This window comes from Rhea pennata, chromosome 27 (assembly GCF_028389875.1).
Source record: "Rhea pennata isolate bPtePen1 chromosome 27, bPtePen1.pri, whole genome shotgun sequence".
Classification (NCBI taxonomy): domain Eukaryota; kingdom Metazoa; phylum Chordata; class Aves; order Rheiformes; family Rheidae; genus Rhea; species Rhea pennata.
The window spans coordinates 471,298-498,927 of record NC_084689.1 but is presented as its reverse complement, the minus strand read 5'-3'; the positions used below and the strand labels follow the sequence as shown (position 1 = coordinate 498,927).

Below are 27,630 nucleotides of genomic sequence, written 5' to 3'. Positions count from 1 at the left end.
GGCGCAAAGCAGAGGCGGAGGCGCCGTCTGGTTATTCACACGGTTTATTGGCTCGGTTCAAGGGTCTTACAAACAACGGGGGTCCGGGGCCGGGGGCTTCACACGGCTTCATCACAAACCAAAAGCGCGGGAGCGCGGGAAGTGCGCTTGGGCTGAGCCGGGTGCAGGGCTGCAGCGCCTCCCGGCCGGACACAGCCCAATCCTGCTCCGGCCGGGCCCGGGGCTGCCTCCGGGTCCGGCTCCGGGTCCAAAGCCGGTGGAGCGGCTGGGGCTCTGCTGGCAGGTGAGGGAGTTGGAGTGCTGCAAGGAGAGGGGCTGTCCGGGATGAGGTGGGATTGCGGGATCCAGGGTGGGAGCCTGGTCCAGGATGAGGGGAGATCATGGGATCTAGGTCCTGTTGGGGGGGGTGGTCTGGGATGAGATGGACTCACGGGATCCATTGTGGGGCTTGGTCCAGGATGAGGTGGGATTGCGGGATCTGGGGGGCCCTGGCCTGGGATGAGGTGGGACTGTGGGATCCAGGGGGTCTGATCCGGGACAAGGTGGGATGGTGGGAGCGGGGGCATGGGATCATCCTGCCCCAGGGCGGTGGCGGGGGCAATGCTCCCAGGTCCTGGGGGGGGGCACACTTCCCTGCCAAGCCCCCGTCCCCTGCAGCCCGCTCCCTGCAGACGCGCACCAGCGAGCAGAGCCACAGCCGTGGCGCTGACTGGGGCGACTGGGAGGGGTCGCTGCTCGCACGAGGGGCGCGGAAGGCCGCAGAGCGGGGTGACACTGGCCGGCGGTGGCCCGGCTCCCCGGCACCGGGGCAGACACGGCCCTCACCGTCTCTCCCGGCAGCCGCGGAGCTGGGAGACGCGGGCGCACCGCGCTCGGCGCCGGAGCGATCGCTCCGGGCCCTTCCCGAAACGCGGGTCCCGCCGGCTGCCAGCTCGGGAGGAACTGCCGCGGGACGCGGCGCGGCCCCGGCGGCGGACGGAGCCCGCCGGGGAAGCGGGGCGGCGCTGCGGGGCGGCTGCCGCGGCCGCATGGGGCTCAGGCAGGACGCGGCCCGGGTGATACCACAGCCCCCAGCGAGGCTGCTCTTCGCACGTGCTATGAACGCCACGGTGGATTTTTTCCCCGGTTCTTAAGAAAAACAAGTGTCAGAGCTGCGTGCAGTCAGCAAGCAAACCCCACGCCCGGCGGGGCCGCGGGCCAGGAGAGCGGGGAGGGCCGGGGCGGGGGGCGCAGGGACGGGCAGCCGGGGCGGCGCGCTCTCGGCGCGACCTCACATCACCGTGCAGCATTTGCAGCGCTGCTTCTTCGCGTCCGTGTCCTGCTCGGCCTCCGTGGGGTCCGTGGCGGCGGTGCCCGGCTGCGGGCCCTTCTCCTGGGGCGGCGGGGCGGCCGCGGGCTCCAGCGCCGTGCCGTTGGGCGGCGCGTGCTCCTTGCACGGCGCCGCTGCCGGTGCCGGCTTGCTCTCGGCGTCCTCGATCACCACCAGCTCCGCTTTGATGGTGCCCTCCAGCCCCAGCACCTTCTTGGTCTCAGCCTCATCCTCCACGTTCTGGTAGCCCATGAAGATCATGGTGACGGGCTGCTCGGTGCCCTGGCCCGGCGGCAGTGCCGGGGCGCTCTCCCGCGGCGCCGCCTGCAGCCCCGTGATCTCCCGCCGCGGCGTCTGCTGCTGGCCGGCCGGCTGGGGGCCCGGGGCGCCCGTGGGCTCCCGGGCGGACGCCTCACTCAGGGTCACCTCGTCGGCCTTGTGCAGGAGCTCGTCGACCTCGGAGGAGCTCAGCGGCTGGGCGCCGTCAGCCAGGGCGCCGTCCTCAGCACTCACCGCATGCACCACTGCGGGGACAAGAGGGAGCTGGTGAGGGATGTGCGACGCGGTGCGGTGCGGCACCACGCAGCACTGCACGGCACCACGCAGCACGGCGCGGCACCGCACAGCACCGCGCGGCACCGCGCAGCACTGCACCGCACAGCACCGCGCAGCATGGCACCGCGCGGCATGGCACCGCACGGCACTGCACCGCACAGCACCGTGCGGCATGGCACCGCGCGGCATGGCACCGTGCGGCACCGCACAGCACCGCGCGGCATGGCACCGCACGGCACTGCACCGCACAGCACCGCACCGCACAGCACCGCGCGGCATGGCACCGCGTGGCATGGCACCGCGCGGCACCGCACAGCACCGCGCGGCATGGCACCACACGGCACTGCACCGCACAGCAGTGTGCGGCACTGCACCGCACCGCACAGCACTGCGCGGCATGGCACCGTGCGGCATGGCACTGCGCAGCACTGCACCGCACAGCACCGCGCGGCATGGCACCGCGCAGCACTGCACCGCACAGCAGCGTGCGGCACTGCACCGCACCGCACAGCACTGCGCGGCATGGCACCGTGCGGCATGGCACTGCGCAGCACTGCACCGCACAGCAGCGTGCGGCACTGCACTGCACCGCACAGCACTGCGCGGCATGGCACCGTGCGGCATGGCACTGCGCGGCACTGCACCGCACAGCGCCGTGTGGCCCCCACCAGAACCGCCCGGAGCAGCTCCCGCGCCGGTCCTGCCCGGCTCCTTGGCACCGCAGCGGGGGCCGGCACTGGCTCCTTGGCCCGCCCTCGCTCCCAGCCCACCCCGGCCCGCTCCAGCTCCCCCCGTGACATGGCAGGTGCCGGCTGCTCCAGCGGAGGGACGAGCTGAGGCGGTGCTCCCAGCCCCGCGGGCAGGCGGCTCCGGGGAGCCGGGCGGCGAGCACCGCGGCATCGCGCCATGGCATCACGCAGCGATCGGCACAACAGCCCCAGAGCCCAATCAACGGAGCGGTAAGTACGCGTGGGCTCAGCGAGCCAGCCCAGCCGGGACCGACGGCCGCCCGCGCGGGTCCTGGCGGAGCTCGGCGGTGCGGGGCCTGCGTGGATGCCAGCACCCCTTCCCATCCACGGGATGCGCTCCCAAGTCTTCGGCCACGGCGGATCCTCTTGTCCTCCGCACCGTGGCGCGTGGGGCGGCGGCGGCGCGCCAGGGCTCGCCAGGCCGCTGGCCAGGCCGGCGCCGTGGCCGGTGCCGCGTGCGCTGGGCAGGGGCCGCCCCGTCCTCGCCCGGGCTGCGGGCGCCGGCAGGAGGCGCGGAGCGGCCGTACCTCTCCGCTCATCCTCGTACACCTTGACCCCCTGCGGACAGTGGTTCTGGGGGAGAAGGGTGGTGCTGGACAGGACCTTGGTCTCCCCAGTCACTCTGTCCTTCTCCACCGTGATCTCCACCGAGTACATGGCTGGGACACAAAGAGCACAGTGAGGGTTAGCGGCGGCCCCGGCCCCTCCACGGCAGCGGCGTGCAGCACGGTGGCAGCGGGGCAGCAGCGGTGCGGCGCGGTGCTGGCAGCAGCGGTGCAGCGTGGCAGCAGCAGCGTGGCAGCAGCAGCGTGGCGGTGGTGGCAGTGGCACGGCGGCGGCATGGCAGTGGTGGCACTGCGGCGGCACGGCAGCAGCGGCACAGCAGTGGTGCTCAGAGCCCCGCCAGGCCCCGCGACACGCCGCAGCAGGCGGCTGACGTGTCTGTCTGTCCGGGTGGCGAGCGGTGCCAGCTGCAGGGCCCCGGGCTCGGAGCCGGGCTCCTCCTGGGCGCAGGTGGCTGCGGGATGCAGTCTGCCGCCGGAGGACGCTCCGTGGGCTGGGCACCTCCGTATCCGGCGGACCAACGATCCCCAGCGTCGTCCATCCACTCCCAGCCTGCTAGCACCAGGGCGGCCTTTGCGGGGGACACTCGGTCTGCGGCTCTGCAGATCCTGGGGCAGCTCTGTCCGGACACCTGGCGCTGCAGCCCGGGCTGAGCCATCCTTCCCAGAGCCAGAGCCGCTGCGAAGGCCCCGTTGGGAGTGGAGCCAGTGGGGGCCGAAAATGGAGCAGGAGGCCAGGAACAAATCCCAATGGGAAAATGCACGGGGGAGCGCAGAGGGGCAGAGCGGCGCCAAGGAGCGGGGCAGGCCCAGAGTGCACGCCAGCCCCGCCGCCGCCGCACCCCGGGGAGTCGCGGAGCGGCACGGGCGCTGCGCCGAGCCAGAGCCGCAAGCATCAGCGGCCCGAGGGAAGCGGACACCTACCTGCCTTCATCATGTCAGTGCCCTCCGCTGCCTTCACCGGGCTGCTGGAGACCCTCTTCTCGGCTGCAGCGAGGGGAGGAGTGGGGACGCCCATGGGCGCGGGTTTCACAGCGCGGGCATCACCCAGCCCGGGCCGGGGGGCCCTGGGCCAGGGCAGATGCGGGGCCGGGGCCCGAGAGCTGGGTGCTCACTGGGGCTGCCGCGTGTGCAGCGCCGCGCCGCTGCCATCACCTACCCTTGATGGCGCCCAGGGGACTCTGCAAAAAGAGCAGGGAGGTCAGGAGCCGCCGGGCGCTGCCGCCGCCAGCCCCGGGCACGGCCCCATCGGCGCGGCCCCCCGCAAATCCCCGCTCCGGACGCCGGCACAGCGGGATGCGGCGAGCGCAGTCCCCGGTGCAGCCGCACGCCGGCTGCCCGCTCACCTTCTCCGTGTTGGGGATGGCCTCCTCCTTCTCCTCCTGGGCTGGTGCTGGTGCTGCCGCCACCTCCGCCAGGTTCTCCCTGGTGGAAGCTGCCGAGCTGCCGTTCTCCAGCATCTCCAGCTCCTTCTCCAGCCTGGGGGGGGGATCAGGGCAGTGAGGAACGGGCAGCCCCAGCCCTGGCACCTCGCAGCCGCTGGCGACCAAAGGCCACGAAGCCCATCGGACTTGCGGTTCCTGCGCTGCCTGCGCCCCGGGGGCTCCCGCACAGACCCACAGCACTGCATCCCGTCCCGTCCCACCCTGCCGGCACCACCGCAGCCGCAGACCCCGCGAGGCAACAGCCAGCACGCAGAGGACCAGGGGCTCTGCCTTTGCCTTCTCGGGGCGAGGAGCAACGTTCGCTGCATGAAGCCCAGTAGACGCTTCCTGCCGCAGCGCAGAGCAGCGCTGCTCCGCCAGCATTGGCCCCACGTGCTGCCCGAATGCGTGCTGTGGCGGGCAGCGCTGCCCCAGCCGCCCCCGCCCCCGCCAGCCCTGGGAGAGCTCCCGGTGGGACCGATCCCGTCCCGCCGCCCCTGGAGTCAGGCGCTGCTGGGCGAGCCGCACTGCGGGCCGTTACCTCTGGATGGTCTCTTCCAGCTCCCTGGTCTTGGCCTCGTCCTCCTGCATTTGTCTCTTCATGGCCTCATCCCCCGGGGCGGCGGAGGCGGGGGCCCCCTCCAGCAGCCAGCGCTCCCGCAGGGCCTTGGACTGCGGAGCAGCAGGGTGAGCACCGGCGGGCTGCGCCGGCGCCCGCCCCCCTCGCCCGCCCTCACCTTGAGATGCTGCAGCTGCCGCCTGTCGTCCTCCAGCTGCCGCCGCTTGTTCTCCACCTCCGCCTGCCGCTTCCGCTTCTCCTGGCGGGACGAGGCAGCAGCAGAGCCGGCGTCGGCATCAGCACGGGCCAAGCATCCCGCCCCGGGTGGGCGGCAGCCGCAGCACTGCCGGCGGCGAGCTCCGTGCCCGGGCGCAGCCGCGGGGCCCTGGTTCCCGGCTCCCACCATGTCCCGGCCGGCGCGTCAGCACCCGCCAGCCCGGGGAGCCGGCAGGGAGCAGGGGTGGGTGTGGGGTCGGGCTGCGGGATTCGGGGTGCGGGACTTGGGACCTGGGGTGTGGGATTTGGGACCTGGGGTGCAAGGTTCAGGATGCATGACTCCCTGAGGCCGCAGTACAGCCATATCCGCAGCTAGGAGTCCCACAGCCCCAGCATTTCCCGTCTTCTGCCCTGTAGCTGGGAGCACGGCCGGGAGCCCAGCAGCCTGCGTAGGGCTCCCTGGGGGAGCCCCTGGCCTTCGTGAGGCCGACGGCACAGGCAGCCCGCCCGGCTGCTGCCCCGGCTCCACGCTGCCTGGGTGATCTGGCAGAACCGCTCCAGCCGTGTCCCGCTCCCGAAAGCGTCACTCGTTTTTTTCTGCTCCGGTGCAGAACAATCCGCCCTTTGTGCGGCCAAGATCGGTCTGATAGCGAGCGGGACCAGCACTGGCAGCCGGCGCTGGCGCGGCGGCCGCAGCCCGGCGCCAGGGTGAGGGAGGTGCCTGGGGATCTGCATGCGCTTGCCCAGGGCCGGCGGCTTGGCTGCCCGCGGGGCCGCATCCTGCGCGCCGTTCAGCCCCTGGCCGGCAGCAGCCGGAGGCGTAGGGATCGCAGCTCAGCAAGCGCTGCGCTTGCGAAGGAGCCTCCCAGGCGCCCGGCTGCTGGCGCAGCCCCGGTGCAGAGGTCCTGCGGGCGCCGGCGGCTCCTGCCCCTCCGCGGCAGCACCTGGCCACCCGCGTGCACCAGTGCTGCTGCACGAGGGGCCCTCCGGGCACGGGAAGGAGCTGCCCGAGCGCGGGAAAGCCACGGCGTGGCTCCCGCCATGGGCGTGGGGGCACTTACCGCGATGGCCTGCAGCCTCTCCTGCTGAAGGACGCTGGCCTCGGCCACCCTGCAAGAGAGCGCAGAGCCGCGTGAGCGGAGCGTGCCGCCGCCGCCCACCCTGCCCGTCGCCACCCCGCAGCCCAGCGCGCCTGGCCCGGCACGTTGCCCTGGCTTCTCACTCCGCGCGCTGCACTCCGGCCGCCCCGATCTCCTGGGAGAGCCCAGCACCTGCTGCTGAGCCCGCTCCTCCCGCCGGCCGAGCTCCAGATGGGAACGGCGACGGCAGAGGGGCTGGAGAGCAGCGCGCTGCCCAGCTGGGCCATTGACCTGGGCTCACCCTGGCCCTCACAGCCCATTTCTTGGCTGCTGACACCTTTCCTGGGCCGTGGCATTTCTGGGCTGCGGGTGGTGGCCTGACAGGGCATGCACACACACACACACACACTCATGCACACACACACACACACACACTAATGTGCATGCACACATGAATGCACTTGTGCACACACACGAATGTGCTCACACACGAACATGCACACGTGCCTGTACAACAGGCTGAGCTCCAGTTTGTGCTCTCAGGCCCAGCAGCAACGCAAGCCACGGCGGCCGCGCTGTGGCGAACACGCGGGCCCACCGGCCTGGACGCGCCTCTCCCGGGAGCGCGGGCGGCCGGGCGGTGCCGCGCGAGCACGCCTGCCGCGAAGCATCAGATGCTGCTCGGCAGCGGAGCCCAGCCGCTGCGCAGGGCTTCACCGGCACTGCCGCGAGCTGGTGGGCAGCGCGCCAGACCACGCTAACGAGGCACTTAGCTGTGACAGTAATTAGGGTGGGAGGCACAGAGGTATTGTAAGGAGATGGATCACTGCCTTTTACTTCCCAGAGCAGAGAATAGCGGCGGTGATGGGCAGCGCTGGGGCTGTTGCGAAGGGAGCGGAGCTGGGGGCAGCGACAAGCACGGAGAAGCTGGTGGCGGCGGCGTGGCCAGGGCCAGTGCTGCCCCAGCATCTTGCACGGGGAAAACGCTGGCGGGTTTGGGCACTGGGTCCGCAGCGCCTCTCCTTTGAGCCCGGAGCTGCCCGGCACGAGTGAGCAAAGCAAGGGCCGCAGGCCGTGATCACGTCCAGCCTGGAGCCCGGCTCCAGCACAGAGCATTTCTGCAGCTGGCGGATGTCGGGGCTGGAAGAAGGAAGAGCGGCAAGAGGCGCTGCTGGAGGGAGAGAGCGCTGAGCTCCTGGGGCCGCGGGAGGGACGGCGCTGCCCGTTCAGCGCGCCCGCGACACGATCGTGCCCTGGAGCCGGGCGGGAAGGTGCTGCCTTTGGAGGAGCTATTTTTGTTCCATTCGAGGCGATGCTGCAACTGCTCTCCACACGCACCCGCCGCCTGCATATCATGCTGGCAGCCCGCCCGCCGGCCCGACACCGCGCCCCAGCCAGAAAATTAAATAATTAAAAGCCAAAACGGAGCTGGCGCAGCCGCGAGGCCCCTGCTCGTTGTGCTGCAGCAACCTGCCCGGGTGAGCGGCTGCAGGGAGCCGGCCCCATGCTGTGCCACGCTGCCCGTGCCACGCCACTCCATGCCATGTCCCCGTGCAAACAGCGATCCTGTGCAAGCAGTGATCCCACACCAAGGTTGGAGGGGGCAGCAGCCACTGGCCCACCGGCCTCCCCGAGCCCCGGCCCCGCGACACCCTCCGGCCCAGCCTGCCCCGGCGCTGCGGGTCACCCCATCGCCGGCTCCGGCATCCCTTTGGTCCGGCGCCCTTGTCTCTGCTGGACCCTGCCCTGCGCGACGGGTCCAGACTTTTGCAGCGTTCCTGAAACGTTCTGTTCCTGCCTTTCCTCCCTCCTCCATGCTCTTTATTTTCCATTATTTGCTGCAGGCTCTGCATTCCCGGGTCGACAGCCAGGAATCCTCCTGGCCCGGGGAGAGCCGCAGCACAGCCGGATTCACCCGGCGCCTCCGCCACCCGGCACGCCCTGAGGCTGTGGAGGGGCCGAGGGCCCAGCGCACCCCCTGCGCAGCCGACTCCCCTTCTCCGCCCAGCCGAGCGCCGCTGGCAGGGGGCGGCCCGGGCCGGGGGCTCTGCTGGCTCCTTCCTGCTGGTTTCTGGCCGTGCGGAGCCGGAGCCGGAGCCGGGAGGCAGGTGCCCTGGCAACAGCGCCATGGCAACGCGGATCCCGGGCTCCGGGGACCGGCTGATGCGCAGGCAGCGCGGAGCCCGGCAGAGCCGCCGCCAGCCCCTCCTTCGCCCGCTCGGCCCCGCAGGCAGGCGCGTGCCTCGGGGCGCGATTCCCGGCCCCGCGCCACTCCTGGAGGCCCGGGGCGGCTGCGAGAGGTGCAGGTGCCGTGGCCCTGGGAGCTCCCGCCGCGCCGGCCCGCACACGAGTGCACTCGCGTGACCACGCACACACGTGTGGACGTGCGCACGCCCGCGCACGCTGCTCCCCTGGCCGCTCCGGCCCTGCTGATGCTGCCGTTTCCTCCCAGCGCAGGGGAAACCCGCGACCTTTTGTCTCCTCCCTGCCTGATGTGAAACAATAATGTTTATTTTCCTTCCTCTGTTTTTCCCATTAGCTCATCCAAATGTGCGAAGAGCCGTTTCAAGCCGCTGCTCCTGACATCAGCTCCCATTCCACCCTTGTCCGAGCCAGAGGAGCGCCGGGAGAGCCCCCCGGGCTGAGCTCCGGTCCCTCGGGGCACCCGGCGGCCTCGCGCGGGAACGGCCCAGCCAGCAGCCCCGCGGCGCGGCACAGCCCTGCCGTGGCACAGCCCCGCCGCTGCCGCCCGCGCCGGCGCCTCGCCCGCCCGGAGCAGCTCCGGAGAGCCCGCTCCTCTCCTCTGCTCTCCCTCCCACGAGCCCATCCCAGGCGGCCGCTGTGGAGGAGAGGGCACGCGGGGCGAGGGGCCGGCAGCCCCAGGCGGCTGAAACGCCGGCGTGCTGGAGCGGAGCAGAGTGCCCTGATTGATTCTCCGGGCTGCGATGTGGGATGGGAGCGCCAGCAGAAAATGGAGCCTATGAATATTTGATGAACGGAGGCTTGGGGAGGGAGTTTGATTGGAAAATTACAGATCTTTCAAACAAAGGCTCAAGTGCCCTCCAACCACTGGGGTTTCCAGCTCCCTTCCAGTTAGAGGAGCAGGGCTGCTCTAGGAAACACCCACGCGGTTTATGAATGAGCAGATCCTGCCTCTCCTCGCGCCCAGGAAAGCTGCCGGCTGGGGCCAGGCACGGCCGGCAGCGCCGGCGCACGGGGCTCGGCTCTCCGCCTCGGGGACAGCCACCCCGGCCGCGCCGCTTTGCCGCTGGCCCCGGGCTCCTCCCACGCTGAGCAGTGGGATGAAGGTCGGAGCATCCGGTGGCAACGCGCACCTCGCACATGCTTTCAGCAAGGGACACCCCCGCCGACAGCCAGTGGCCTGGGGGAGGCCCGGCACCCGAGCCGGGGGCCGTGGCTCAGCCCACGTCCCGCTCCAGGCAGCGCCTGGCTGTGGCAGAGCCGGCCGCAGCTCCGGGGCCGCTGAGGACACGTCCTGCTCCCCGGAGGCGGCCGCCCGCCTCGGCCCAGGGGAGCCCTCACCTCCCAGGCCGGCGCGAGCACTAAGCAAAGGCAGACACGGAGACCCGGGCTCCCCATCTGCCACCGCACCGGCCTGCGGCCCCAGGCTCTCCCGAGCGCACGGCCCACCCAGTGCTCCTCTTCCGGGCTCCCTTTGGTGCGGGGCAGGGAAAGGTTTCCCCATCAGAGCCCCCTGGCAGGAGCAGCCCCGATTCTGCCCCAGAGCTGCTGGTGTCAGGTGCCTGCCCAAGTCCATCTGCATGGGCACACTGCAGCCCCAGCACCGTGCATGCCGTGGCCCCTGCCCGGCCCTGGGGGACAGATGCTGTTGTGGGCCAGGAACCAGGAACGCCAGCAGCAGTGGTGCCTCCAGGAAACCTGCTCTTGCATTGCTCCCCTCACTCAACCTGGTGGCTTCTCCCTCGGTTTCGCACACGGGAGGGGGCAAATCCGACCCTCAGATCCTCCTGGCTTAGCTGGACTCTGCTTCCCCATGGAGGCATGCAAAGCAGCCCAAGTCCCTTCCCAAAGGATGGTGCCCCCAGATTACCCGAAAGGCAAAAATCTCCCCCCCTCCCCCACCACCCTGAGACCATCAGATCAGAGGCAGGAACCTTCCCAAGGATCCAAACAGGAGAGCACCTGCTTCCCATGGTGATCAGAAACCGGAGGGGAGGAACAGCAAGAGACCAAGACAAAACATCAGAGCGCTCAGAAGCGGAGCTGCAACGTCTCCAGCTACTCAACAGCATCCATCACAGTGGGAGGAGAGGAGAGGAAAGCAGCCCTGAAAGCACCAGCTCTCATAAGAGCTGGAAGCTTTTAGCCAAACCTTTCCCTTGGCACCAGCAGCTCGCGGCAGCCAGGACCCTCCTCCAGCTGCTGCTAAGGCCAAGGCAAAGCAAGAGCCAGCCCCAGCCTGGCAGCGCGGCTCCCCAGAGCACATTAGCCACTGCAGAGCCGGGCAAAGCTAGGAGAGCGCTTCCCTGGGCCCCTTTGGGCTGAGCCCCACTGCCCCTAGGACCTTCCTACAATCCATCCCAACAGAGAGGCTCTGGGTCTTCAGAAGCCAGACTGACCCTCACTCAAATCGGGGCAGGAGCGTGGGAGTTCCCAGTTTCTCCATAAAGCTAGATCTGCCCAGGGTCCAACTTCTGCACATTTATTACCACCCAAATCTCAAGATGCATCTCCAGCAAAGCCAAAACCCACAGAGAGATTGGATGGGTTTGCACTGAAGAGGCCCAAACAGAAGCCACATGCGCTCCGGTTTCTCTTGTCGGCTCACCCGCGTGCTCACAGACCTGACGCCAGGGAACAAGCTGCTTCCCGCGGTTCAGCGCACACGTGCGCCGAAGCAACACAGCCCTCACCTCCAGGGCACGTTTCACTCGTGGGGTTTTCAGGCAAACAAAGAACAAGTGGGTCTTCCCAGAGCACAAAGCATGGCTAGAGCGAAAGCCCTGTGGCCCCCGCTGGGCCCCGAGCTGCAGGGCTCGCTCCGGTGGCTGCTCCCGCTGGGATGCTGGCCAGCCCGGGCGGCCCGGCCAGCTCGGAGCAGTGCTGGGAAACCAAGAACGTTCAAGGAGTGACATGTAGCCCAGGCAAGCGTCTCTCAGCCACGACGCACCGGCTCTCACGAGGGCCCAGCCTGCAGCCCTGACCACCAGAGGAGCTCGGGAAAGAGGAGCTAAGCTGGGGAAATGCTAGGGCCTGCTGCAGAGATGGGAGACAGGAGCCGTGGTCCTGCCTCGTGCTGCTGTCTGGCCTGGGAACTGACCCGAACCCCTGCAGCCACAGCCTCTGATCCCCCTGCCCGGCACGAGATCCCACATCAGCCCTGAACAGGTTTCCCTCCCCTTTCCCCAGGCAACGTCGTCACCCTCTGCTCTGGCATTTGCCTCAGTGTTTTTTTGGCAAATCATCCCCAAGCTTCTCCTCTTGAAAAGAGTCACTTTTCAGTACGAATTAATGTACCAAGGAGCTCCCCCAAAACTGCCAGCCTGGCTTGGCGAGCACTGGCACGGTAAAGCTGCTGCACCACGAGGGGAGCCCACTGTGCTCCCACCTCCACAGATGCCGCGGCCAGCCTCCGAAGGTATCCCCAGGCCCACGCTGCCCGGCTTGCGGGCAACCGGAGCCAGCAGCGATGCCCCAAGCCCTGCTGTCTTCGCTCTCCTGCACCTTGTGCCTCCATGTGACGCCCCAGCCTGGAGCAGGTGGCAGGACCTGTTGCATTCCCGGCGTCGGGCTACCACACGGCCAGCAAATTCTCACAGGGCACCTGGGAGCGGGGGGCAGTCACTGCCCTGGGCACTGCCGGATGCCTTGGGGAGCCCATGGACACCCCAGTGGCTGGTGCCAACCCAGGGGTGCAGTGGGGCCCTGCCGAGCTGCAGCAGTGCCCGAGCTGCAGGGAGGGAGCGGAGGCCCGGGCGGAGCAGGGCGGCCCGGGCAGCCACTGCCCCGGTGCACGGAGCCGCAAACCTGCCCCGCGCCCTCGCTGCCGCCGCCCCGGGGGCAAACGCGGCAGGCGGGAGCCGGGCGGGAGCCGGGCTGCGGCTCCCCGGCCGCTCCCGGCCGGCGGCGGCCCCGCCGCAGCGCACAAAGCGCAAGGCCGGAGCCGGGAGCCCGCGGGCGCGGCCGCCCCCCGCCCGCCCCCGCCCCGCGGCAACAACAGGTTCGAAACACAGAAATCACCGCCCGGGCCCCCCCCGCTCCCCCGGCCTCCGCCGCGGCGCCCGAGCCGTCACCCGCGTCCCCGGCGCGGGGCCGCACCGGGCAGGGCGGCCCCGCACCCACGGCGGCACCGGGGGAGCGCCCGGGGGGGGGGGGAGCCCCCGGCGCGGCGGTGCTGAGCCGCGGCGCCGGCGCTGCGAGCCGCCGGTGCGGGGCCTGAGCCGCGGCGCGGGGGACGCGAGCCCCGCGCCGCCGGCAGCGCGGACCGCAGCCGCCGGGGTCGGGGTCGCGAGCCCCCGGGACCGGGGAAGCGCCGGCGGCGGGCGGCGGCCGGGGCCGGTACTCACTCCATTTTCCAGCGGGGCTCCGCGGCCGGTGGCGGCTCCGGGGAGGCGGCGGCGCGGGCGAGTCGCGGGCGGAGCGGGGCCGGCGGCCGCCGGCGACCCGGCGCTCAGGGCCCGGCGGGCGGCGGCATCCCCGGCGGGGCTGCGGGATGCGCAGGGATGTCGGGTCCGCGCCGGTGCCTCCCCGCCTCCCCGCGCCGCCCGCACAGCTCCGTCTGCCGGGCGCCACCCGCCACTGCCGCCCGCCGCCGCCGCCCCTCACCCGGCCTCAGGGCGGCGCGGCTGCTGCCGAGGACACACGGCGCGGCCAGCACCCCGGACACCTCCCTGGGTCGCATCCTGGCTCCGGAGAGACACCTCAGCTCGGGCGCAGCCAGAGGAGAGCGGCCCACACGGTCTGGTGCCCACCCAGATAGCAAAACGGGCCCCGAGCAGGACCCCCGCCTGGCTCAGCACCACGACGCCCTCCTCCCCAGCACGCCGGGAGTGGGGTCTCCAGCCTGCCGGCAGTGCTGCAGTGGAAGGCCGCTGCCGAGCCACGCTCCCTGTGCTGCACCAGCGGAGGAAGAAGCAGAAGGGGAAGCCCAGGCTGGACGTTCACCCCTCTCCACTCGTTTGTTTCCCAATGCAACGGTTTCCTCTGACAAACTGACACAGGAAGCCTCCAGCGAGCCCCAAACCACTGGTGGCATTAGGAAATCTGCCCATGGCCCTGGAGCAGAGATGGCTCTGCAGGGAGAGGTCCCCGGATGAAACCCCCTCGCCCCGACCTGATGCTCCTGCGCAGCCCCTCTCTCCCCAGGGAGAGATGCAGCTTGATGGGGAGCAAACCACCCCTCTGCTTGCAGCCACGACCCCAGGGCCGGGGGGTCCTGGGTGCCCTGGGTGGGGCCAAGGGAAGGGGCAGGTGTGGGGGCAGCACAGCCCAGCGTGACCCACAGCGGCAAGGCCAGTGGCCAGCCCTGAGACCCTCTGGAACCGTGTCCTGGGGATGCAGCTGAGCCCAGCTCACACCTTACGTGGGGAGGAGAGATTTCACCCCGATTAGCTTAAGGTGCAAGAGGAGCCAGGATGTTTGAGAAGCTGCCCTGCTTTCTCGCTGCCTGCCTTAACCCGCTCTGGTCCCGGCAAAAGGCCCCTACTCCCTGGGGACTGCTGTGGAGTGGTGTGGCGGTGAGCCCGACCCCCCCACCCAGGGGGCCTGGAGCCCCTTGGCCCCCCGCCTCCCACCCCAGGCATCCCCCTCCCCCCCCCCCAAATGCAATTTCACAAGGCAGCAACACCCGGAGAAGGGAGAAGTGGAGGGAGCTCTCCACTCCGAGGGCTCTGCCCACAGGCCCTCCCACCCCAAGGGTTATTTAACACCCCCCTCACCAGGAGCCCCACAGGAGGTGGCAGTGGCCCTGCTCTGCACCAGCATGGATGCAGCCAGCCTGTTCATCCTGAGCCTGGGGGGCTCCGTGCTGCTCTTGGCACTGGCCCCGGCAGGTAAGGGGGCAACTGGGGCCGAGCCGGGCAGTCAGGGGGCTCAGGCTGGTCCTCATGGCCATGGAGGGAGAGGGAGCCCTGGTGGTGAGAGCCGAGCTGGGCTCTGGCCCCAGCAGCACCCTGAAGGCCTGCTGTGGCATGGGGAAGGGTCTTTGCCCCCCCCCACCTCGCTGGGCCCCCCGGGCCTAAGCCAATGCTCAGCCACTCCCAGGCCTCCATGGACAGTGCCAAGGCGGTCAGGACACAGCCAGGAACAGGACAGGCATGGCTCAGAGCCGTGCCCAGATGCTTCTGGCAGCCAGTAACACTGCCTACATCCACCAGGCACCCAAGGGAGCTGGATCATCGGGGGAAAGGCAGTGACACCCCACTCCCGGCCTTACATTGCCTCCATCCAGGTGGACGGAGAACATGTCTGCGGGGGCTTCCTGGTGTGGCCCAAGTGGGTGATGACAGCAGCTCACTGCCTCATTCCCAGGTGAGTAACGCTCTCCTGTGGGACGGACACCTCCACCAGCCCCATCCCTATCCCCTGAGGATGGAGAACAGCTCCCTTCTCTGCCCACCTTTGCAGAAAGACCCAGCAAGCCCCCAACACGCTGCCGCACTCACGGCCCTTCTGCCCCTCGCTACAGGCGCAACCCCTCGGTGCGGGTGGTCCTTGGCGCCCACAAGCTGGAGGAGCCTGAGGCATCCCAGCAGGTCTTCAGCATCGAGGAGTCCATCGCGCACCCGTGCTACAACCCCCAGTCAGTGGACAACGACATCCGCCTGCTCAAAGTGAGTGCCCCCCCCCCCCAGCATGCCGCCGTCCAGGTTGGGGATGGGCCTGCCCGGCCGCAGGCTGGGACACATCCCTCCCCTCTGGGCAGGGACCTCCACCAGGCGTGACAGGGTGGCCTCAGCAAGAGTCCTGCTGTCTGGCGTCCTCCCGCCATGGGGTTCCTGCTCCCCAGAGATGCCAGCACAGAGCCGGGTGAGCCAACACTAGATGTCAGTGCTTCTCCGGAGAAGCAGACACACACCATGGGGCCACCGTGGAGGCAGCTGAGGGCACACTGACCTGACCATCGCTGGTCTGCAGCTCCTGATGCTCTGGGGCGGCCAGTCTCTAGAGCAAACTGGGACCAGTTCAGAAGGGCTGGGAAGTGGTACCCAGCCTCCAGAGAGGCAAAGTCAGAGCTGGGGCGATTCAGCAAGAGAGGGAGGTGGGACACAGGTGATGGCATCTGGAGGGGTCAGGAATGGGCTTGGCCGATGGGGAGGTAGCACCAGCCGGGGCTCTGCACCATCTGGATGCAGGAGGAAGCCACCAGCCTGGCTCCTTTCCCCAGCTGAATGGGTCAGCCACTCTGAACGAGTACGTGAAGCGGATCCGCCTGCCCTTGCCACACGTCGACCTGAAACCCGGCACCGTTTGCCGCGTGATAGGCTGGGGGGACACGTCCAACTACGGTGAACATCCCACCCAGCTCATGGAGACCAAGACCACCATCATCAAGCGGAACCTGTGCCGCACCCTCTGGAAAGGCCACGTCTCGACCAACATGCTGTGCGCGGCCAGCCGCAATGCCACGCTGCAGGGCGTCTGCACGGTGAGTGCACTGCCACCCCGGTGCCCCGGCCGGCCCCGCGCAGCAGCCCGGCCGCTCTCCCTCCCACTGGGGTGCTTTGCAGGGTGACTCCGGGGGACCCCTGGTCTTCAAGGCAAAGGTCTACGGCATTGTCTCCTTCTCCGGCGAGAGGTGCGGGGACCGCAGGTACCCCGACATTTACACCAAGATCTCCAACTACATCAGCTGGGTCCTCCACACGGTGCGAGGGCACCGGAGCTGCAAGGAGCAGTGCAAGCACTAGCGGGGCGCGAGGGACCCCAGGTGGGTGCAGGCACGAGTACATGGGCTGGGGCACCTGTGTCCTGCTCCCAGTTTCCTGGGTGCAGCAGGGCAGGGCAGGAGGCTGATTCCTGCCCGCTGGCGAGGGGAGAAGCCCCTGTGCTGCACCAAAGTGCTCCAGCACCCAGCTCCCCCTCTCGCAGCAGATCTGGCTGCCACAGCAATAAAACCTCGGCCCCGGAGCCCTGTGCGCTCGCCTCTCCTCTGCCTGTCCCCGCTCGCCCCCTTTTCGAGGTGGCCCAGCCCCAGCTCTGGCTCCGGGCAGGAGCCCAAGGAGCTGCATCTCTCCCAGCACAAGCCCACCCCCCAATCCTGCAGGTCTGCTCCTGCTCCTGCTCCTGCCCCTGCCCCTCTCCTACCTGCCCTGGGAGCCAGCAAAGCCCAGTCTGGGCTCTCACCCCTCTTCAACTTCCTCACAGGCCACTAGCCCCCCTCGGGGGATTGATTGGGGGCAGCTCCTTAACCCCTCACTGGCCGGGGCCACTGTCTCCAGCCCTCGGGACTGTTTTTCCCAGCTTTTCTCCTGCTGGCATGGGGAGAAGGGGCAGAGGCCACCACGGGAGCAACTCAGCACTGGCCCATAGCCCTGCTCTCTGGTCATCCTGGTGCTCGGTCCCCAGCCGGGTCCACCAGCTTGGCCTCCACAGGGTTCAATGAAGCAGGGGAAGGCAGAAGGAAGGGGAGAAACACCAGCCTGCTACCCGGACTGGATTCTGCCCCAAGCTGGGATCCACATCTGAGTGCCGCCACCCTACCGAGCATCTGCAGCAGCTCTGGGGCTGCCTTCCCCCGGGGAGAAGCTCCCCATCCCATCCCACCCCATCTATCTTGTCCCATTCATCCTAGCCCACCCCATCCCATCCTGTCCCGATGGCTGTGCCAGCAAAGGCTTGGCTGTGCTGCAGGGCTCCCAGCTTCTCACCCATCTCCCCGCACTCACTCCTCCGGTGGTGAGGAGTGGCCCTGGCCCGGCTGGAGCAGGGAGCTGGCCCGCTCGTCCCGGTGAGGGATGTGCCGGCGGCGAGCGCCAGCCAGGGGGACGCATGCCCCGCCGGCACTTGCCTGGCTGCGCTGCAACCTCCGGGGACGTTCCCTGCTCCTGCTTGCTTGCTTCATCGGCAAACTACAAGCATGCTGCAGCCGCGGGCCAAGCGGTGCATGCCGCATGAGAAGCTGCCGGCGGCCGCACATGCCAACCTCGGCCTCCACTGTGGGGACACCCGGACAGAGCCGCTGGCCCCAGGCTCCTCTCAGTGCTGCCTGCAAGCCCAGGAGCCAACCTGCGTCCCGGCTTGTCCCAGTCAGCCCAGACACCGGAGGGAAGGAGGCGCCTGGCTCACAGCGCTGCTTCAGAAGCAGCTGTGCCGCTGCTCGGGGGAGCGGGGGCTGCAGCCAGCGCCGCATGCTCACGGTGAGGGCCAGGCACACCGGCAGCAGTGACCCCGTCGCCCTGCCTCAGTTTTCCCCAGGCTGGGCACGGCATCCAGCTAGAGCCCTGTGGCAGCACTGTGCTCGCAGGTGGCTCCGAGCGGCAGGACAGCGCGGGCGGGCATCCCGGGGGGCACACGGCTGCCCGGCTCCAGCGACTCCACCAGTGGGGATGCATCGCACATCAGGACTCAATTAATTGCAGGAACTGTTTTATGAAATACCAGACCCTTATGGCACACACTGATATTAGGAACATATTTGATTTGCGTTGCTGCTTGCTCTTTCTTCTGCTTGCTCTCCCTCTCTCCCCCTTCCATTCTCCCTGCTGCACAGACAGGAGACTTGGCCAGGGTGGAAAAACCCCGGTGCAAAGCTGAACCAGATGCTCGCCAGGGGCCCGGCTGGCTGTGGTGCGCCCAGCGCGGCGGCCGAGCCAGGGCGTGTTCACCTGCCCGCGCTCCCACCAACCGCCACAGACAAGTGGACCCAGAGCACCTTTTATTCTGTCTTTAATTATAATCCAAATCGTAACACAGCTGTAAAACGCCCCTAACAGTGCAGAATAGGAAATGCATATGTCCCCATAGTGTCTGCCTCAGGAATTGGAACAGAATTGTATAAAAATAGAAAATAGGTATTTATATATATATATATTATATATATATGGTATTTATATAAAGGCAATAGTTTCTTGGTGTCAGAGATGAGATGGTATTTACACAGGTTGCAAAACACACACAAAATGAGAGAGGAATAAAAATAAATACAGACAGGTGGACAGAGCAGGGCTGGGGGAGGTGGACAGGGGCCAGACCTGCTGCTCTGGGCGCCCAGGCTGTGGGAAGGGGCTGGATGCCTGGAGCAGCCTGGCGCAAACCCTCGCGGCCCCGCTGCCTCCCCAGGGCATCGGCTCCCAGAAAGGGTCGAGCCTGCTTTGGACATGCCTGGGAAAACCTAAACTAAAACTAGTTTCAACATATATATGTTAAAACTTTAGAGAAAAAAATAGCATACATATATATATGTATATATATATATATATATATAAATATATCTATCTCAAATCTGATGAAGCCCTGTGCTGCGTTTCCTGCTGCTGGCAGCTGCAGCTGAACCGCTCCAGTGAAAGATAACGCGTGGATTCCCACTAGACATCAAGGTCCGGCCAGGAACATCAGCAGAGTACCACAAATTCCATCCACAAATAAATAGCCCGGGGCCGGCGGCCAAGGACACGCGGTGCAGCGGGGCTGGTGCTGTGTCGGGAAGGGCTCCCGCGCCGGCGGCGGGCACCAGCGTCGGGAGCATCCGCCCCTCCTCCCGGCTGGCGGGGCTCAGAATCGGGCCCCCTGCAACTGCATAACATACACAGCTATAAATAGGGATTTTTTTTTCTCAATAAATATCAGGAATATGGTTTGTACAATATACACATAATGCCCTCGTCTCCTGGGTCTGGCCTCTTGGCAAAGAGGAGGTTCACACAAAGTTTCCGTCGGTGTTGTCCATCTCCAGGGAGATCTTGGCTGCAGCTGGAAAGGGAGCGGGAGAAGGGGGCAAAGCAGAGAGAGGTTGAACGACCGTGAGAGTGCCGGCCGCTGGGGCTGGCTCCGCAGAGCGAGGCTCTGGTGCCCTGGAGGGGGGAGCAGGCCACCTCTGCAGCGTCTCATCCCAGCGCGTCACGTCCCGTCCCAGCACATCCCATCCCGGCACATCGTGTCTCATCCCAGCCCAGCGCATCACGTCTCGGGGCAGCAGCGCAACTCACCGGAGCAGCTCCCGTAGTGTCGCACCCCGATGGAGCGGCCCAAGTGGCAGGTGGCCCGCCGCAGGTGGCAGGCGGAGGGGTAGGTGACGTTGTTGTTGCCGCAGAGGGCTCGGTCCAGGCTGCCGGGCTCGGGGCAGGGCGCCGCGCGGCACGTCACGCAGTGCGCGCTGCCCGTCTGGTCCACCAGGCACGTGTGGGTCCCGGGGCACACCACGCTGGAGCAGGACTCTGCGGGCACGGGCAGGGCTCAGCACCCCGCGCTGCGGCACCAGGAGCCGGCACTCCGCCTGCGCGGATGATGCCCACCCCTCCCGCCTGGCGGGAAGCGGGGAGAGGAGAGAAGCCAGAAGTGCTGGAGGTCAGAGCTCCACGTAGCCCTGCCGTTGCAGAGGCCGGGGCACAGCAGGGATCCGCCGCATCCCGGGCTACGCGACCGCAGCAGGAGGGCCCGGAGCGTGCGGGCTGCCCGGTTGCGTCCCGCGCAGGTGCCTCGGCCGGTGCATGGCGCTGCATGTGCCAGCACGCAGGAAGGGCAGGGTGACCCTGGCCCCGGCGAGCTGGGGAGGGCGGGCAGCAGCGAGAGCCCCCGCCGGCCCCCGCCACCCAGCCAGGGCCCCTGTGCACGGCCGGGCCAGGCCCTACACCACAGGAGGGGGGACGGGACACCTCCCTCCGCCCCGGCACGCGCCCTGCGCTGGTGCGCCACGGCCGGGCCCGCGACTGCTCCCTGCACGCTGTAAACACTTTTCCGAGCCTTCCCTCCTCCTTCCCTTTATTTTCCTCCTGGATTGGAAGGAGACTTGGCATCTGCAATTCCCAGTTTGCAACTCACATTTCTTGCCCCAAATTTTACTGTGCAGTCCAGGGCCTGACAGGCAAAGTATTTCAGAGAGGAGGGCTGGCAAAAATAATCATAATAGTTCTGACAGCTCTTGGCAGGGCAAGGAGGATCACTGCTCTCTACCAAAACAACAAAAAACAGGGCTTGATGTTTGTAAGTGACATTTTACGGGCCGTTACTCCTCGGCCCGCGGCGAGGCTAAAATGCCCCGTCATGCCGACAAGCTGCTCCGGTGGCAGAGCCGCCCCAGGGGCCGGGAGAGGCCAGCGGCACGAGCACGGTGCCAGCGCGGTGCCAGCAGGCGCCACGCTGCCCGGCTGCAGAGCGAGGGCCATGGTGTGCCCGGCGGCACGGGGACCCCCAACCGCACCAGCCACCGCCACTCTTGGGTCTGTGGCTGCCGCGGGGGGAACCACTGCCGCCCGGAGGGGGCTGCCCCGGGGCAGGGTTATGTGGCGAGCGGGGCAGCATCCCGACGTGCCGGCACACCGTTGCAGAGCACTGCCGCCTCTCACTCTCGCAGGGCTCGCAATGCGCAGGAGAGCCACGGAGCGCGGGTGATCTGGGGAGGTGCACTGCTGCCGACAGCTTTTTCACGTGGGTACAGCTCAGCCCATGCTTGCGCAGAGCGGGAAACGGCAAGAGCGGGCAGGCACGGGAACCTACTTTTGCATTTGCCCTGGTACATCACTTGGAGGTCGGGGTGGTCTCTGCACCTGGCCGTCAGCAGGTCGCACTCGTCGCGGTAGGTGTAGCCGTCCGAGCCGCACACCTGCAGCTTGTGGGGCAGGCTGGAGCAGTCCGGGGCACAGGCGCACTGGGGACGCCCCTGCTTCATCTTGCACACCTTGTCGGGGCCGCACACCACCCCCTCGCAGCTCTCTGGGGACAGAGGCACAGTGGCGCTGATGCACCCCGGCACGGTGCGGTGCTCCACCTGGGCCATCCCTGGGGCCCCTGCGGAGGCCGAGCTGCCCGGAGCAGCATCTGGATCTGCTCAGCTCCGTGAAGGAGCAGGTCGTTGGCTGCAGCTCGGAGCTGTCAGCCAACGCTTACCCCAGCCAGAGCCGGCCTTCGAATCAGCACCAGCTAATTCATTTCTACGTATTTATTTTTTGGAAGGAGACGTTTCTTTTTCTTATGCAATGGAAAATCCATCTCTGCAAGGCCCAGCTCCTCCAGAAGGAGCTGGGCCGCGCAAGCCGTCTGGGCCACGCAGAGCTCCGCTCCAGCGGGGCAGCGGCCGCCCCGTCTCGCTCCACGCGCGGGCAGCAGCTCCCGGCAGGGCAGAGGGCTGCGGCGCCCGGCGGTGTTCCTCGCAGGGAGGCGCGCGGACATCCCAAAAGCAGCTCCGTGGGATGTGGGGGCTCAGGGCTGCCTCCGGGCATCGGGGACCGAGCCCCACCGTCACAGAGAAACTTCCCCAGATGGGGATTTACTCCCAGAGCCAGAGGGATTCCCGCAGACAGGGCATGTGCTGGGAAGAGGTGCTTGGAGGGGGAGGAAGGGGGATTTCCTTGGAGAAGATGGGGGCGTTTAGGGGCAGGAGGGGAAATTCCCTGCCTTCTTGGCCTAGCTTTCCCAAGGGGAAATTCCCAGGGGAGACACTGTTTCCTGCTTTCTTCCCCCATTTCCGTAGCGGGGGCCTGCCCAGAAGGGGTTGGAGGGGAGAGCCGCAGGGCGAGCTCCCAGGAGAGGGCAGCTCCGTGGCCGCAGGCAGTGGGATAAGACCCCGGGACGGAGGCAGGCTGGCCCACGTCAGGGTCCCAGGAAGGGACGGAGGCCACGGGCCCACCCAGCCGGGCCCCGGCTCTCCCACGCCATCGGGTCCTGCTGCGTCCCCGGCAGCCGTGGCCAGAATTCGCCTCCCCGGTGCAGGAGCCCCCGGGGCCCGGCAAGCACCGTCCCCCTGGGCCGCGGCCGGCCGGCTGCTGGCGCCGCGGCCGGTGGCTGCAGCCCGCCCTGTCCTGGAGTAACCCCTCCCGGCCCTGAGCGCCAGTGCAGCTCCAAGTCATCCGCCCGGCCCTCTTCCAAGGCCTCCAGCTCGCTGGAGCCCGGTGGGGAGCGAGCAGCACCGGCTCCATCTGGACGGGACGGGCGGGCGGGCAGCTGCCGCGTTCACGCCGGTCGGGGCGCCGGGCGCGTGCCCCTCGGCCCGGCGCAGCAGCGCTCCGGGGCACCCCGGCTTCGCACCGCCTCACTCTGGTGGCCGCCGGCGAGGCTCCCGCACCCCCCGGGCCTGGGATAGACACACTGGATCCCCTGTGGCCCCGGGAGAAGGGGCTCGGCTCTGCCCGGCACCTGCGCGCACGGCCCCGCGGCAGCACCGGCTCCCGAGCTGGGCAGCAGCTTCCAGCGGCAGCCCGAGGCCACCGCGGCCAGCGGAGCGCCGGGAAGGAGCTGCTTCGCCAAGAGCCTTCTTCTGCCCTTTTTTTTTTTTTTTTTTTTTTTCAGGAAATAACGCGGTGACCTTCCAAAGACCTGCTCCTGACTACTGTGGTCAGCAGGTCCTGGAGCACGTTCTCGCACGGCCACGCAAGTGTGGCTGGGGGATCCGTGCCTCTGGCACACTCCCGAACATCTGGAGGGCCTGGAACTGGCCGCTGGAGCGCTTCCATCCTCGGAGCTACCCGTTATATAAAGCCATTTCGCACACACACACTTGGAGAGGTAGGGAGGAAGAAGGGGGAGTGGGGGGGGGTGAGGGAGAAAGATTTTGTCCTTAAAAACAGGAGAACTCCCCTTTGGTCAATCTCGGGAGGGCTCTAAGGAAACCGGGAGCAGGGATGGCAGCGCAGCTCCTCACCCTCAGGCCACCCGGGCAAGCGCCGGGCACAAGCCCAAGCGGCACCCAGGGACGGAGGCCGCCCTGAGCCCGGCCCCACCGCAGCACCCGCCTGCTGCAGCCGACGTCCCCGCGCCGCCCACCCTCCCAGGAGGGCTGCAGCCACGGGAGCGTCACCTTTGCAAGGGTGGCAGGTCACCAGCCCCAGGAAGCCCAGCAGGCTGATCTTGTTCCCGGGGTAGGTGTAGTTAGACCAGGCCACGTCCACGTTGCCGTTGGCACAGCATTCCTCCCAGGTGACGCCCGTCTTCAGGATCATGGTGCATTTGGCCTCCTTGCCCTGCTGCAGCCAGCAGATCCCACCTGCAGGGAGGGCAGAGCTGAGGCGGCCTTGGGGCACCGCGCGCGACGAGCAGCAAAGCCCCCTTCGCCCTGCACCGTGCCGGGGGGATGAGCTGGAGAAGTGGAAGAGGCTCTGCGCTGGCTCCCACCGCCCCCCAGCACAGGGGCTGCCCCAGCGCAGGCGGCTGCACGGGGGTTCGCCGTGCAGCGGCTCTACAGCCCTTCACAGGCCTCCCAAAGCCGCGGGCAGCCGGCCTCCTCCAGCCAGCCGGGCTCCCGAGCTCTGCTCAGTCCCTGCACCGTGACCGTGCAGAGGCACCGGGCGAAAGCAGAGCGGGGAGCGGGGGGGCAGAGCCAGCCGGCAGTACTTGCTGCAGGGCAGCGTCCGTGCGGCAGCCCCAGCGCCGGTGGGGCCGCCCAGCACGCAGCCCGGCGCACACACCGCGTCGCCGCCGCCAGAACGGGCACTTGACCCGGCCCCTGGGGACGGAGCCAGCCCAGCGGCATCTGATCCCACTGAGTCAAAGCCTGTTTGTTCCTTAACCTCATGAGCGAATCATTTCTTTTTTGTGAGTGATTCCTCTGCAATTTCCGCCTCTGCAAACCAGCCTCTTGTGACGCTTATTTGGGTTTACGCTCTCATTAGCTGCATCTGGGGTTTGCTAAACAGCTAAAGATGCGAGGGGATGGGGGAAGGGCCGGATCCTGCCCTCAGACAGGCTGGTGCTGCTCCTCTCTGAGCTGCAGATCTGCCCTGCTTCGAACCCAATGTCAGCTCCAGCCTTGGACCCCAGGTCCCTCATCCCCTCCTGCCCAGGAGCCCGATTTCGGCTCCACTGTGGCTGGCAGCAGCTCCCTATGAAAACCATAGGGGCAGCATGGATGAAGCCAGCCCTCTCCAGCCCAGCACCTTCGGGCTGCCAGGAACCCGCAGCTGGGCACCTCCAGGCCAGCACATCTCACTGCCATCAGCAAGTTTATCCTCCGTGAGTTTATATAATTGCTCTTTCAAGCCCCCTTTTCCTACACAACACCTTGAGGCCACGACTCCTGCTGCAGCGCTGAGCTCCCAGGGGCTGTGTGCTGCTTTCGGACCACGGGCTCACGGCACGGCCGCACGCACGGAGCAGCCCTGCTCCATGGACAGGGCTGAGCTCATGCGCCTCCGCAGCCGAGACGGCTGCCACGCAAACCCTGGCGCTGGCGTTCAGGGACGTGGGTGCGTGCAGGGCTGCGCTCTACCCTGCCCAAGCGGGTAGGTCCCCGTGGTGTCCTCTCTGGCACCCTTCCAGAGCCATTTAGGTCAGAAGAGCAGCAGGCCCATGACATCTGCAGCAAGACTGGCTGATTTCTTGCTTTTACCCTCTGTTGGTTTCCTTGTAGGCTTGTTACAGAAGCTACACTTACAGCCTGAACATTGCCTCTCTGCTTCCCCTTCATCAGCATCACTTGCAATGCACAGCCAAAAAGGGAGGCAACCCAAAAAGGAAGCAAACTGCCCCAAAGGATGGGCAGAGCAACACATTTTGGTCACTGCAGAGCAAACAGGAGCTGGGATACGCTCTGCCCCCCACGCTGATGGCTTCTGTGGGGCACAAGAGTACCCACAGCGGCTGCCCACACACAGCCAAGCCGGAGCATCCCCGAGCGGCTGCAGACCCCGCTGCTCGGCAGCTCTGCCCTGGCCCCAAGCCTCTCCACGGCATTCCCATGGCCCACGGGCAGCCACGCTGGGAGATGCCTCCATGGAGCAGAGCACCACAAAATGCTTGAGCACCCCAGGACATCCCAATGGCGAGGTGCGTTGTGCCAGGGAAACAGGAGCCCGGATCTGAGGGTGGCAGAGCCTGCTCCTCCTGGGCTCTGGGATGGAGCCGTGCCAGCCCTCCCATGCTGCTCAGATTCAGGCGCAGCAAGAACCAGACGCCTCCCTGGCGCTTCCAGTGCCCAGGAGATAGTTTTCAGTCTGATAACATCCAAATGGGGGTTTCTGGGATCTTTGACTACTTTAAAATAGCTTCGTTCGCAGAATCGTTTGCCAATAAAAAGTGGGTCAGCTGCTCGAGTGTTTTAAGAAAAACAAAAAAATTTCAAAGCATATGAAGTCCCCCATTGCTGCCACGTATAGAAATCTCCTGCCTTTACACCAGCGCCTGGGTTCACGCTAACAGGCAATTCCTGTATTCCTTCAATGCCTAGTGCAGCAAGGGAGCCCTGAAATGCTTGGCAGAGCGGCAGGCGTTTGCAGAACGAGCAGTTCTCCCACCTAAACGGCTCCGGTGGCGCGCAGAGGACCGCTCCGCATGTGATGCTCCCGGGGAAATCACGGGAGAGGACTTCCACACCGAAGAGAGCCACGACCCAGCGCAGCCCTGGCGCCCAGCGTGCGAGGCCATCCCGGCCTCCCACGGGGCCAGCTCTCTGCTCCAGGCAGAGAGGGGCTCCCGTACAGGGGAGGACGGATCTGGGATTTAAGGGAGACGCTGCTCGGCAGGGACCAGCGCAGCCCTCCCAGCGCACCGGGGAGCGAGGGAGGTGCCCCGGCCAGGGCAGGCTGGGCTCCCTGGCGCCGCAAGCCAGACAGGGCAACAGGGTGCCGGCAACGCTGGCAGCCCCAGAGGTAAGACCAGTGCACCTGTGCTTGCTGCAGCGCCCAAAGGACCGGCTCCAGACAGGGCAGCACAGGGCACTCGGGCCTGGGGCCTCTCAGCACCTACGCGTGGCCCTGGAAAGCGACAAGCAGAAACGCCGAGGGCTGGGGCAGCACCAACCGCGATCCGGCGGGTCAAAGCACCATGAGGGGCTCACGGGGCCCCTCCATCCTGGGGCACCTGCTGCCAGCGGGGAGGCCCAGTCCCTGCCTGCAGGACACAGGAGCACGAGCACGGGACGGGGAAGCCGACGCTGGCAGGCAGCCGCTAAGGCTCCGCGAGCCGAGCACAACTGCACGCGACACAGCTGCTGGAGCTCCAGCCAGGACAGGGGCTTGGGACAGGCTTCCCCACAGGAAAACGCCCGTTGAAAAACACAGACTGTTCTCAAGCACCGCAAAAGCCACCAGCATGCAAACCAGGAGGGGTCTGAGCTGCAAACTCCACGCTCAAATCGCGAGCTGGCCACAGCGCCCAGCTCTCCCCGTCCTGCTTGGAGGATTATAAAGTGCTGAAGGGGGAGGAGGCCCTCCCAAGTGGGGCACCAGCCCCCCAGACGGGGCGAGGACGGGGGGGGAGGGTCTCTCCCGAGCCCGCCGCGGGGCCCGGCCCAGGCAGCCGCCGCCCCGGCGGTGTCGGGCTGCCCGGCCAGGGAAGCCGGTTCCCGCAGCGGCACCCGTGCAGCCCGGCAGCAGCGGGGGGGAGGGGGGTCTCGTCCGCCTGGGCCGGGCCGGAGGGGCCGCCAGGAGCGGGGCAGCGCCGAGCACCTGCCGGGCCGGGCCGGGCCGGGCCCCCCGCCGCGGCGGGCCGGGCCGGCCCCGGGTCACTCACCGTGCGCGGCGGCGGCGGCGCTGCAGAGGGCGAGCAGGCAGAGCGGCGGCCGCAGCGGCATGGCCGCGACGGGGCGCGCCGCGACGGGACGGGACGGGACGGGCGCGCCGGCCCTGCGCCGCGGAGACCTGTTGCTGCGCGGCGGCGGCGCGGCGCTATAAAGCGGCCGGGAGGCGTGAATCACCGGGCGGGGCGGCGGGCGGGCCGCGGCGGCCGGGGGAGCGCGCGGGGAGAGGGGTCGGGGGACCGAGCGCGAGCGAGCAGGGGCGTGAGCAGGAGCGGGGGCGTCCACGAGTGCGTGAGGATGGTGGGTGCGGGTGAGGGGCTGGGAGTGGGGTTGAGTTCCATGAGTGAGTGAGAGCATGAGGATGAGTGAGGGTGGGTGAGGGAGCGAGCGGGGGCTGAGTGGCGCTGAGCAGAGCTTCTCCCTTGGCGCTGGCCTCCGCCGAGGCCGCTCCTTTCTGCAGGACTGAGCCGGGCTCCCTCGGGGGAGGCCCCATCCCAGCCATGGCATCCGTCCTGCCAGCCGGCACCGCACAAGCCTGCTTTGGCACAAGGTTTGGCCACAGTCATGGGCTGTGCCGCCAGCGGGGAGCAGG

The 27,630-nt window shown here is 67.8% G+C and overlaps 3 protein-coding genes across 4 annotated transcripts; 1 reads left to right on the top strand and 2 right to left on the bottom strand.

The window, feature by feature from the left end:
- Positions 1-26: 26 nt before the first annotated feature.
- PALM (paralemmin) lies at positions 27-13,093 on the bottom strand. 2 transcript variants are annotated; one of them, XM_062596505.1, is made up of 9 exons: positions 13,003-13,093; positions 6,437-6,485; positions 5,338-5,418; positions 5,142-5,272; positions 4,523-4,655; positions 4,336-4,357; positions 4,101-4,163; positions 3,141-3,272; positions 27-1,833 (listed from the first exon to the last, which is right to left on the bottom strand). In XM_062596505.1, the coding sequence occupies exons 1-9, from the start codon at positions 13,005-13,007 to the stop codon at positions 1,271-1,273; spliced, it is 1,179 nt and encodes a 392-aa protein (XP_062452489.1). In that variant the 5' UTR covers positions 13,008-13,093; the 3' UTR covers positions 27-1,270. The 2 variants fall into 2 exon arrangements, with proteins under 2 accessions (XP_062452489.1, XP_062452488.1); XM_062596504.1 differs by lacking the exon at positions 13,003-13,093 and adding an exon at positions 8,142-8,365.
- Positions 13,094-14,417: 1,324 nt separating this feature from the next.
- On the top strand, positions 14,418-16,344 carry PRSS57 (serine protease 57). Its single transcript, XM_062596561.1, has 5 exons — positions 14,418-14,487; positions 14,806-14,965; positions 15,123-15,267; positions 15,822-16,082; positions 16,165-16,344. Exons 1-5 carry the CDS (start codon positions 14,418-14,420, stop codon positions 16,342-16,344), a joined length of 816 nt encoding a protein of 271 aa, XP_062452545.1.
- A 1,962-nt stretch (positions 16,345-18,306) lies between these two features.
- FSTL3 (follistatin like 3) lies at positions 18,307-27,141 on the bottom strand. Its single transcript, XM_062596412.1, has 5 exons — positions 27,032-27,141; positions 23,385-23,570; positions 21,089-21,304; positions 19,582-19,809; positions 18,307-19,345 (listed from the first exon to the last, which is right to left on the bottom strand). The coding sequence occupies exons 1-5, from the start codon at positions 27,090-27,092 to the stop codon at positions 19,293-19,295; spliced, it is 744 nt and encodes a 247-aa protein (XP_062452396.1). The 5' UTR covers positions 27,093-27,141; the 3' UTR covers positions 18,307-19,292.
- Positions 27,142-27,630: the final 489 nt, after the last annotated feature.

Coding starts and splice junctions, on each gene's coding strand:
- PALM (XM_062596504.1), bottom strand. CDS start 8,161: ATGCCGGAGCCGGCGATGGG. Junction 5,273..5,337: donor GGCAGCTGCAGCATCTCAAG/GTGAGGGCGGGC, acceptor GCTGCTCCGCAG/TCCAAGGCCCTGCGGGAGCG. Junction 4,656..5,141: donor CTGGAAGAGACCATCCAGAG/GTAACGGCCCGC, acceptor TCCCCCCCCCAG/GCTGGAGAAGGAGCTGGAGA.
- PRSS57 (XM_062596561.1), top strand. CDS start 14,418: ATGGATGCAGCCAGCCTGTTCATCCTGAGCCTGGGGGGCTCCGTGCTG. Junction 14,966..15,122: donor GCTCACTGCCTCATTCCCAG/GTGAGTAACGCT, acceptor CCCTCGCTACAG/GCGCAACCCCTCGGTGCGGG. Junction 15,268..15,821: donor ACGACATCCGCCTGCTCAAA/GTGAGTGCCCCC, acceptor TCCTTTCCCCAG/CTGAATGGGTCAGCCACTCT.
- FSTL3 (XM_062596412.1), bottom strand. CDS start 27,092: ATGCCGCTGCGGCCGCCGCTCTGCCTGCTCGCCCTCTGCAGCGCCGCC. Junction 23,571..27,031: donor CGCCGCCGCCGCCGCGCACG/GTGAGTGACCCG, acceptor CCCTCCCTGCAG/GTGGGATCTGCTGGCTGCAG. Junction 19,346..19,581: donor ACACTACGGGAGCTGCTCCG/GTGAGTTGCGCT, acceptor CTCCCTTTCCAG/CTGCAGCCAAGATCTCCCTG.